Source organism: Centruroides sculpturatus, unplaced genomic scaffold (genome assembly GCF_000671375.1).
Source record: "Centruroides sculpturatus isolate CEXI.00-Female unplaced genomic scaffold, Cexi_2.0 scaffold206, whole genome shotgun sequence".
Taxonomy (NCBI): domain Eukaryota; kingdom Metazoa; phylum Arthropoda; class Arachnida; order Scorpiones; family Buthidae; genus Centruroides; species Centruroides sculpturatus.
In genome coordinates, this window is record NW_019384442.1 from 608,836 (window position 1) to 621,472 (window position 12,637).

Below are 12,637 nucleotides of genomic sequence, written 5' to 3' on the forward strand. Positions count from 1 at the left end.
AATATTTAGAATCAAATAATAGTTTAACGACATTCATCACTATTAGATTTATCAAATTACTAAACGTTTACATTTTAAGTTTCGTTTTCCACAATTGAGGAAAAACGATATATCGAAGCAGTCTAAAATTATATTTTACTCGCAAACAAAAGACCTTAAAATTTTTAACTACTAAATATAAATAAAACTTAATAGGAGTAAATTAAAGCCGGAGTAAATATTTTGCAAATGCGTTGAAAATTAAGAAATATCATTTTAAAGTTAATGGATAATGCCAAGGCTATTAAATTCAGAATAAATTCATTAAAAATGTCATTAAAAGTTGAAAAGTAAATTCTTTCATCGTAAATATATTCTTTCCAATAAACTATCAGAAAATCACATTTTTGAAGACGAATTACTTAAAACCCCATTCTCTTAATAATCGTAAAGTAAAAATAAATACCGTAAACAAATAAAATGAAACTTGTAATTACGAAATTATAAAATTTCTAATCCTGCGTGTTAAGTTTTTGAAATTCGAGTTTGTTCATAAGATTGAAATTTCGCGAGAGGACCATAGAAATAATTCACTTTTACTAGTGAAGTAACAAACTACATTAATGCTAATTAAACTTCTACGCAATTACTTCTAAATGTATAACATAGTATGTGTTACACTATTCGAGAAAAAAAGATTTGAACTGGCCACGCGAACGAATTTGATCATAAAAAGAATAAATACGCTAACTAAATATGACGATAAATTAAAATACTGAACATACATTAAAACGTAGGACAGATCATTAATAAAATATCTCATTAAAATGTTTGTAATTTAGTAACGTTTGATATATGAATTTAGAAAATTTTAAGATCTTCGCAAGAGTTACTAAGATTCAGTTAGCTTTACATTTTGAACACTATTTTGTAGGAAGGTTTAATTTTTGATTAAACTTTTCAATTAAAAACTACTTTTACCAGTCGAGATTTTATTATCCAGATGTTTCTGCGCAATTTGAACACAGTTTTGAAACTCTTAAATAAGTAAAAAAAAAAATTATTTGATTTATTTAAAAAATGAGATGATAATTACACATCCATGTCATATTTTATGGAAAAAACAGTAACTGTTTTCATTTTTAAAAAATGAAAATATAATCTTTGAAGAGTTAATTAAATTAACTCTTCAAAACCGAAACATAACAGAAAATTACGAGCACTTCCTGTTTATTATTCGTTAGTATAATTAGAAAATAATTTTAAGCAAACAAAATCAATCCTACTTTCAAAACTGTGCTTTATTTATTGTATGATAAATGCGTAGCGAAGAAAAAAACATGTAATCCAAACTTGCTAAAATTATTTTTTCCCACAGTTAAGAAAAGAAAAATGGCGAATTTTGAAGCGAGCTGAGAAATTAGATATCTTTTTTTGCAAACATCTGTTTATCGGTTATTAAGAGGACTTTCCTGAATAAAACTTCCACGACGTAGAAATTTCTTAATGATAAACTGAAGTGAAAGAATACGGTACTTTTTAATCAAAAATTACAAAATTTGGGAAAATTTATATCTTCCGATACACTTTAAAATATGTTCCCTTTATTTAAAAAATATAAACAACTAATTTATATTATCATTTAAACTTAAATATTTATCCAAAATGTCTCGATAATATTAATATCAATGAAATTTGATAGTAGAAAATATTAATATATTAGTATATTTTAATTAAAAATAAACATTGATTTTGAAATAACTTTTTAAATTTATGCTAAAAGAAAAATTAATAAATGTAAAATTATTAAAATTCATTTATAACGTCGATTAAATTTTCATCGATTAGTTTATCTTATTAACTTGAATCGTTTAAATGTAAATGTATGTACTGTACAGTACAGTACAGTACAATATATATAGCTGCTGTATGAATTGAACAGAAATGCGTTCTAGTTTATTTAAACGCGCAAATTTCACTGTTATTTTCTTTGGTCTTTCTTCGTGGAGGAAAAAATCATTTCAAGTGATCGTTTAACTTGGTTTTTTTCTAATAAAAGCAATAATTTTTTTAATATTTTTCTGTAGACGTGTAATAATAATATAATATTAAAATTATATATATATATATGATATTTTTAAAGGAAGAGAATTTTTAGATTATTTTATTAGATAAAACAACTAGAAATAACTTTTAATTTACGAAACAAAAAGTTTTAGTATTTACATCAACATAATACTAAGCAAAATGTTAATTAAGAATAATATACATAATATTTAATATCTTAGAAAACAAAAATAATTATTCAGATATCGTGCAGGGCTCTATACCGACACAAAACCCTTTCGAAACGTTTTTAATAAGAAAACTCAGATAAGAAACAAACTTTTTTATCTCCGGTTTTTAAATGAAATCAATTAAGTATTATATTTAAATTGCATTGTATTGTATTGTATGCAAATTTAATTAATGTTGTATTGTTCTGATATTGTATCTAAAATTATTCTATTGTTAGAGTGCATACCCTACATTATTGAGTAAATACCTACATTTCAATCTAATGACCAACCGAACAGAATTTAGAATCTTGATGAGGATGCATAATCTAAAAGCAAACTCAAGGAACGATACTACATTAATTTGCACTTGGAAAGAACGGAAAGAATTACAATTGATACCAAAATAATTTTAGAAAATTTATTTAATTTTTTTTTGGAATTTGATTATTAAACGAAAATGTTTTTGTAGCACTATTATTAGTTGAAAAACAAAACTCGTTAGCACTGAATATTCAAATACGCTCAATGCATTGCTATATTCCAGTATAATTAATATGAAGTAAAAGAATACATTATATACTGTTATTATTATTAGATAATAAAACAATTTATGTACTGATTGTGTTATTTTCAAACAGTAACTTTCGCATTTAGCAATTTCATTTTAACGTACTGTTGTTTCCGACAGAATAGCAAAACACGACTTTTGTTTGATAGACATTGTTCATACAGTTTCGTGTTTTAAGCACGACAGCCTGTCACGATTTATGATTTTACATTACGTTGGCGTCGAGGCCTTGAAACCGTTATATAAATTCTAGTAATGAATAAAATTTAAAATAATTTAAATTTCGAAACATTTAAAAAATAGCATTGATAACTTTAGCAGTAAAGTGTAAAATCTACAGATATGTTATATAACCACAAATGTTTATTTCTTAATAAACCGGCCTATAAACAATAATGAATCTTTTAGTGTTGGATATTTATTTCTTAAATTAAAAAGACAAATAATTTATATTATCATTATAATTATCATCGACTATAACAACTATAAAAAGTTTACCAATAATCCTGTAATAAAATAAAATAGTAGCCTAGTGGACGATTTTATAATGGATATATATTTTTACTGGAAAAACAAAAATGAAGGTATTTTCGGAAAGCGAAGAGCAGTTAATGTTTGTATTATACATTAAACAATTTTTGAAACAACTTTAATTTTCTTTAAAATTAGTTTCATTACATTCTTAAAATATGTTTCAAGATATAATAGCTTCATAACTGCTAATTACAGAACAGAATTTCTACAATAAACTTTACTCTATAATTATTATCATGCTAATTATGAACTTTAAGGTATTAGGAAAATAATTGGAATATAAAATCGGATCCGCTTAAGACTCTTTCTAATGAAATTATGGCATTTATTATAACCTATATTTTAGAAAATAAACGGATGAAAAATCATAGTATAAATAACGAACTATAAGTATTCTTCGAATGTATATTTTTTAAAGAACGAAATTCTTAAACATCAAACGCGTAATACTATATATAATAAATTTATTATTTTTACTTAAAGTTCCATGATTTGCAGATTTAATCATGGAAACTATTTATAACTAATTTATAACTAATTAACAATAAAAAAGCTGAATTACTGTTATGTATATTGTATGTTACTGTGTATGTTGTATTGTTGTATGTTACTGTTATTATTATTGATAAAATGTGTTCTTGACAAGCACAATTTAACTAATAGTCATTAATTTATTTCAATCAAATTTTGTTAAATTTGATTGAAATATTGATGATTGATTGAAAATATTGATTGAAAATATGATTGAAAAATAAAAATATTAAATTTATGATTTTGTAACAAAAATTTTGATTCTTTAAAATAATATTAATATTCAAATTACATATCAGAAAACGCAATAATCTAAAAATAAACAGAACATTAAATTTTTATTAAAAAATGTGAATTTAGGTTTTAAATTTTTAACGCTCTTTTTAATATTAAAACTAGATAAATCTCGATTGGAATTATAAAAATTGACATTTAAAAAAAAAAGCTAAAAGTTTAAGATTGAAAATGAAAGCCTTGAATATCGAAGAGCATTGATTAATCATTTCTTACTTTCACAATACATTTTAAACTCTATTAATTTGTTTTCTGGAATCTTGTCAAAACAAAAGCAATAAGAATAACTCTTTAAACGAATTTTACTTTAATTCTTCCACTATAACAAAAAATAACGATCAATAATATGAATTTGAAAACAACTGCTTCTTTAAATTTAGAAGGCAATTAGTTGGCAAAAAATAATTTTTTCAATTTTTAAAAAAAATAAATTATAAATGAATAAATGATATTTAAGTTATAGATTGCAAATGATTTTTAACGATGCTTTATTATCCTGCAAGTTATTTTTTTTATTTCAGTAAATTAAAACTTAAGTACAATACATTATGCGTAGGTTGCTTCTATCCAAGACATATCGACGAAAACCATTAGACTAAATTAATTGTAAAAGATCAGATTAAAAATTAAAGCTAAACGACAGACTCGGAATTAGGTTACGTGCCACTTATTATTTTAGTGACCATCCATTTACATTTGTCGACCATCGTTTAAGCTATTTTCAACTAGGAAAAATGGCTTTCGCAATGAACGCTAACGAGAAACTTCCATCTTCTCCATTTGTTTAATGAAAACCGAAAGAATTTAAATGTGAAAAATAAAAGCAGAATTTTTATTCAATTTTCTTTCCAGAATTGGGAAAATAAATGAGAAATTACGAAATGCATTCATTCTTTAAAGTTTGAAATTTATAACGACAAAAGAAAGTTTAATTATCGCCTACAATTATTTTTTAATGTTTGTAATAGTAAGCAAACGTCGATTTTCACTTAAATCGTGAAATCGGTATAATAAACTAAATTTTTAACGTTATATCATATAACTTGCGTTCATTAATACCGAATATTTACTCAAATTGCATTTACACATAATCCAAAATTTAAACAGCATCTAAGCGAGTTTATATGAATTTAAAATAATTCATGTTTATACAATTAACTTGCGATAAAAACTTTTAAAATGTCCTTAAAGTAAAGGGGGGGAAATCCCTCTCCGCACGTTCTTATAAAATCTGTTTAAGCGGAATCATGTCGTTTCCCCAAAATTGACTTGTATTCGTGTGTAGTCATTCAAGACAAGGAATTTCTTGCTTGAGCGAACCCTGATACGATTGACAGCATGCATCCACCAAATACAAAAAAAAAGGCAAAAAGAAAAAATTAAAAATTTTCACGGTCACTTATTTTTTAATCTAAACTTTCGATAGATAAAATTTTGAAATGTGTGCATTTATATCATTTAAAATTTCCTACGCAAATTTTTAACGTTTATTTAGTTTGAAAAGATTTATCTAAAGAGAAATAGACTAGAAAATGATACTATGAAAATAAGCCTTTTTTTCTTTTTTTTGCCTCTTTACCCGGTGGGCAATAAGAAGACCTTTTTAATCATATCCATCGCAGGTTCAGCCAGGCCCACAATGGGAGTGGCAGAGTGGTCATGGACAGGGTCCGATATATCCGGAACAGACAGAGTATGAAAAATTCCTGGGGCGTTGCTCGCCCATATTCGGCTTCGGATCTCTCAGAGCGGTAGTAGAATGCCTTAACTGTTTCTGCCATCAATTAGAAATGGCTATGGAATGTTAGTTTCTGTGATTTCATCATATTACTTAGTAATAGAAGAAACAATAAATTCTACAGAAAAACTGCTTAACAAGAATTTCTCTCTCGCCAATTTTCTAGGAAAACGAAGAGGGAAAAACAAGTTGGTTTAAAAATTTTTGTTGCTTTGAAAATATGTCTAATCGCGAACCGAAAATCTTTAAAATGTGTATAAATTCTAACAAACAACTTTATCACGTTTGGAGTTTATACTGGATGTTCAAAATTTCTAACGATTCTTGAAGTGCATTAATTTTTCAATTATTCGAAACATTGTCTCGGTTTGCAAGTCCTAATTCGTGTACTTCGAAATCAAATGATATCAATTTGTTCTAATGAGTTATCGTAATGACTTACTCGCTTCAAACGATGATATATTTAGTAAGTGGTAGAGAGTAATCGCTCTATAAAACTAATGAATATTGATTGACAGAAGCGATATGCAGATAACAACTAAAAATTACTAATTTATTATACAACTGAATGGTTTTGAAATGTGTTCTTTTTTTATATTTTAATTCCTTCAAATTCATTTCTGTTTTTAAAAGTTCTAATTGGTAGAGCGATGAAGTTAGAGACCAGTTTATCTAGAACTGATATGAACGGACTAAGAAATATATATTTAATTTCCGACTTAATTTTTATTACTGAAATTAATGTCGCTACAGATGTTTAAAAAAAATGCTATTAGATTGATTTCGACAACGTTTGTGAAGTAAACTAGACAGAGACACTAAAAGGAAAACTATGTTCGGCATTTCTATCCCGTTGGCAGAAGAACAAAAACAAAAAAATAAAATAAAATAAAAAATAAAGAAAATATTCCCTTGTGCAATCAAAGATAAAAACAATCACTGTCTTATATCAGAATTAAAAGTAAAAAGAACTTAACAATTTTGCCAAGTCATTTACAAAAGTTGATTTCCTATTGAGAAAAAATCGAGAGAGAGAAAGCGTGTTCTAGAATTTATCCACATACGTTATTGTTTAAGTGTGCTCATTAAGGTGTAGCTAAATCTATTGTTTCTTTGTTTACGTGCCAAAATAGTCACGTACCGTTTCAATACGTTTTCTATAAAGATCTTTAGTCCAAATTTCAATTTTAGAACATTATATCTAACTAACGCGATCTTATCTTAAAACAATTAACCTTCTTGATAGAGTTGAGTATAATACACTATAATTAGGTTTAATCCAGCATCTCTTAAAAATGCGGTTATATATAAAACGTCATCTATCGTATATTTATACATTACTTTCATTTATAGCAGAATTATAGAAATTTATTTCTAAACAACTTTTTTTTCTAAACAAAATATTATATAGCAAAGAAAGACTAACAAGATCATTTCAGATAAAATTTCAGAATAAAGATTAAAATAATAACCACGCTTGATTCATACTTGATTGATTAAAAATGCATTCTTAACAAATTTAAAGATATTAGCCTGTTAAAAAAAAATAAACTTTGTGAAAATAATTTAATGCTCGCAACGTTCATAAAAATATGACATGTATCTTAAATGTATATTGTTATCTGTATATCGTTCAAAATCAAATGTATTACAATGTAGAAGAAACTTAATATAAATTTACAATATGCAATAAAATTATTATTTTATAAATAAATAAAAAAATACAAACAATTTATGTAAGTTTCATGCATCAGCCTGAATTAAATGAATATCTAGTAATACAAAAGCTTACAATTTTAAATTTATTTTAGAACGATTTGCAAAGCCAACAAAACAAAAAAAACGAAATATAATAAATTTTTCACAAACCACTTTAGATAATTTTAAAATATTTTTGAACAATTTAAAATAATAAAAATTACAAACTAATTTTTACGTAGCATTTTCAACGTAATATTTAGAAAATATATCTGAATGCTGAAGATGAAAATCTTCAAAAAAATAACTAATTTTAATGAAGATTGTAAAAAGGAAATTAACATTTCAGGGAAAGCAACAATATGAAGCGTGGCTCATAAAATCCGAGCCTAAAGTTTATTCCATCAAAACTGTTTTCCTATTGAAGTTTTTCATGTTTTCGGAAAACATGAAACGAATGCATTTTTAATTATCTCAAATTCTCTATTTAATCGACACTAACTTTAGCTAAATAAGAATCAATTATGAATTCGACCAATATATACAATTATCAAATTTTTACAAGCGGTTTTTCAGTGATTGACAACAATTTATTAAAATAATCTTTAATCACATACCTTTCCTTGCATAATAAGTCGAATGGTAAGGGTAACGGAAGGTCCGTCGCTAGGAAGGTTATCTAGAGAAGCCATGCTGGTCTTGTGAGGAAGGGCACCACGTCAGAGGGAAGCAGTTCCGTGTCAGATTGGATCTACAGGAAGAAACAAGTGCACGTTAACGAATCTAGAGCGTAAGAATAATATCGCTATAGAGTTTTATAGTCTTTTCGCTATTGTGGTCGAGAAGGAAATAAGGCACTCTTCCAAATATGATTCTTCTTCTTTACATGTGCGACAGTGAAAGAATGAACTCCTCCTTGTTGGTTTCTAGCCAAACGAATTACAAAGTTTGGCAACAGTGGTGACAAAACGTAACGAACCTCTCTACAAAGTATTAAAATCCCTCGGAGTCTCAACGATCGCATCGGTAATGACACGAGTCGTAAACTCTGAACTTATTAAAATTTAACATCTTATGAATAACAAAATTAGTTTCGTGTTGATTAGTTACTACTGCGTTTATAAAATTATAAAAGTGTTTTTAAGAAAACCATTTTAACTTTCCTTGCGAGTAGTAAAAACCAAAATGTTGGTCTTGGTGAAAAGGAGACGNCGTATATACTGTAACACACGGAGTCGGATTAACGTATATGGCAAATTTATTGTAAAAATAAGACGAGAGAACGTTCCAAATTCATTATTTTCATCAAAATTAATCAAAATTTTAATATACGAATTAATTTTATACATAGATAAGAGAATAAAGATTGCTGTGCGATAGCGTTGTTTCGCACAAAAATAATAATTCTGATAATAATCATCATAATTATTATTATTGTATGCAATTTATAGGGAGCAACTCTTACGAGACAATTACATCATAATCCGGACTTCTGCAGACAGACTCGAAAGGAAACAGTAGTAAGAATGTCAAATATTGATAAATATTCGAAAGTATTTGTTACAAGAAATTCGAAAATAAAAAATAAACGACCGATCGCGTTAGATTAAAAATAATATAATAATTAATATAAATTTTAATTATAATAATGATAAACCGAAATCATTTTAAAATTCCGATTAAATTTCTCACTTAATTCTCCAAACATTTCGAGTCAACGGACTTCAGAGCTCGATGTAGAAACATTTATTTATCGATGAGAACTTCGTCAAATTGTTTTAGACATCTTCCTCGGATAATCGGATTATTAGAATCTACCTAAGAAAATTGTTTGTTTGTTTCGATAACAAGTATTTGCGGTTGACTCGCATCCTTTCCGCTCTGACACTCGAAATCAATCAGCGCGATTAGCGAACTCGATAGAAATCTCATTTTATATCTGTGTATTCGATTGGAAAAACAGTCAGATTATCACGATACTAAATAATTTTGTTATTGTTTACTGAATTCTGATTTGGTTTCTCCTTTTGTCTGGCCAATGAACGGCTCTCGATTGTTTCTAGTAAATCGGAAATTGTTATTTACAAGGCGACGAATGCGAGTTCTCCGTTTTTCTTCCCGAATATCGTTTGAAATTTCGTCGAGACCTGTTGATAACACGAATATTCTCTATAGACTTGTGCTGTGACAACAACGTCAAGTTTCGAACAATTCGGTATATTTTTTTAGCTAAAAAATATGGCACGTTACTTTTTCGACATATCCTCAAAACGTTATTATTTCGAACATTTTTTTTCTGTTTAACTGAATAAATAGTAATTTTTTCCTTTCTCTTTCTTCAAAATTATACATCCCAAATGTTATATTTTGAAATATTTTGGAGTTTTTAAATAGTAACATATACGAGTATATAACCACAAATATGATATAATAATAAATTTCTAAACTAAAACAAATTTAAATAAATTTTCTCTTTCCTGAATATAATACTTGAAGTATTGCCTAAACATTAAATATTTTTTCACTTGTTAAATTTCCAAACCTTTTATTTTGAATATTCCTATAAAAATTAAGTTTATTAGTTTAAAAAAAGTTAGCGGTCTAAAAAAAATGAGCGCTAATTAAAACGTGTTTTCAGAATTTTGTTGAAAATTAAATCAATGAAATAAATTGTAATGTTTTGAACGGTCTAATGTAAAATGAGAATTGATTAAAAGGATGAAGAGCAAAGACTGAAAAGGAAAAAAAAATTATTATAATTTGAGAAAGATTGAGATGAATAATTCCGAATGAGTTAAAAACAGAATACGATTATTTTTAAAAACTGGCAAAAGTTTAATTAAATTTGACATCATTTCAACCGTTTCCTCGAATGATTAATGGTGAAATGAGAAAATGAAGGCTACGGATCCGAATCAAAATATTTAACGTCAAACATCAAACGAATATTTAAGATTTTCAAACTTTTTAAGATAACTTATAAATACTCATAACTTATATGTATATGTAATGATATTATATATTATTATTACAGATTATATGATTTGTAACAACAATATATACTATTGTATACAGCTAAATTAATGTAATAAGGTATCGGAATACGAATTAATTTTAATTTTGTTTCAATATAACATAAAATACAGTTGTTTTCACAGAACATTAATTATAAAATTCTGTGTAATGGAATATATTATATTATATTTATATATATATATTTTTAAATTAACAAATGTTCAGAGACGGAGGTTAATACAGCGTGTATATTCCATTGCAAAATAATCATATTCAATCTGTACAGAACGTTGTCTAGAAAACTGTAAAGATAATTTTTACATAATAATACTCGAAGCAAATACAGTTAAATGAGTTAAATCTGAACACAGATTTAGATTTACTCAATGTTATATATTTGTGACTATCATATTTCAAACTTTTATACATATGTTTAAAAAGTTTATATTTTTAACTATATAGTAACAAAAACATAAATGTAAACAACGATTTTTATTAATATTTTTCTTATACGGAGCCGAGAGATTAGATTTTTTTAGTTTTCAGTACTTTCTCTTATCTAGTGTAATGTCAAATCTTAAACATTTCAGAATAAAAAATAAAATTCTATTGCGAACATTTGTTCTATCTCTTACTGTTTTTCCGCAAGGGAATTATAAGATACGTGTTCTTACCTGTTCACTACTCGAAAAACACCGTTGTATTCTGTAAACTAAAGGGGATAGGATATTATTCAAATGATTTTTATAAAACTTAACTAAAGAACAAAAATTATTTTCAAAGAAAAAAAAACCATTTCATTAAATTAAAAATTATAAAAAATCGAGTTTTACCTCTCTCTCTTAAAACCTCACAGAAGACAATAAATAGTAATTGTGATTATTATCCGATGATATTTTATTGTGGTATTTCGTAATGAGAATTTCATTACATTTCGTATTTTTCTAATTCGAAGACTATTTGATATATCGTTACGTTATATCGTATTTATTTTTCATAATAGAAATCATATCAAATCGTCGTGTGTTTCCTAATATTGACAAATCATTTTTGTATTTCATGTTCTCATAAAAAAATTTTATGAGAACATGAAGTATAAAAACTGCAGTAATATTTGTGAAAATTTATAAAATTCATTGTTTATTTTATGTTTGATAACTTCTCAAAACGAAATTTCCTCTAAGATTTAAATGTGAATAAAATTTAGTGACTAGTAAGTGTAAATTGCCTTGCTTGGATATACATACATATATATAATTAACTAACTAACGTAGCAGTTAAATATTAAAGAAGCTTTATTTTAGCGTTATAAAAATAGGCATTTTAAGTAAACTAAAAATTATGGCTATAAGCGAATTTTTGCAAAAAATTATTTTAAAAACAATAACTTAATACAAATTCCAAAAAATGTTCAAAATTCTCGATTCATTCTATAACTGCAGGTTAAATTTTAAGACATTTCAAGTAGCGATATACAAAAAACAGAGATGTCTTACAGAAATTACATAACTTCGTCATATTTGTTTCTAGAAATATGAACGATTTTAAGGATTCATATTTCTATTTATATGCAATTTATAGGGAGCAACTCTTACGAGACAATTACATCATAATCCGGACTTCTGCAGACAGACTCGAAAGGAAACAGTAGTAAGAATGTCAAATATTGATAAATATTCGAAAGTATTTGTTACAAGAAATTCGAAAATAAAAAATAAACGACCGATCGCGTTAGATTAAAAATAATATAATAATTAATATAAATTTTAATTATAATAATGATAAACCGAAATCATTTTAAAATTCCGATTAAATTTCTCACTTAATTCTCCAAACATTTCGAGTCAACGGACTTCAGAGCTCGATGTAGAAACATTTATTTATCGATGAGAACTTCGTCAAATTGTTTTAGACATCTTCCTCGGATAATCGGATTATTAGAATCTACCTAAGAAAATTGTTTGTTTGTTTCGATAACAAGTATTTGCGGTTGACTCGCAT

General features: G+C 26.2%; 1 protein-coding gene across 8 annotated transcripts in view; it reads right to left on the reverse strand.

Moving 5' to 3' along the window:
* The window catches only part of LOC111620188 (poly(rC)-binding protein 3-like), a 170,876-nt gene that overhangs the window by 103,612 nt on the left and 54,627 nt on the right, over positions 1–12,637 (reverse strand). For all 8 annotated transcript variants that reach the window (XM_023362082.1, XM_023362081.1, XM_023362080.1 and 5 more), the window contains one exon: positions 8,239–8,372. In XM_023362082.1, the coding sequence (XP_023217850.1) occupies positions 8,239–8,313 (75 nt within the window). In that variant the 5' untranslated portion in view covers positions 8,314–8,372. The remainder of the gene's footprint in view (positions 1–8,238; positions 8,373–12,637) is intronic.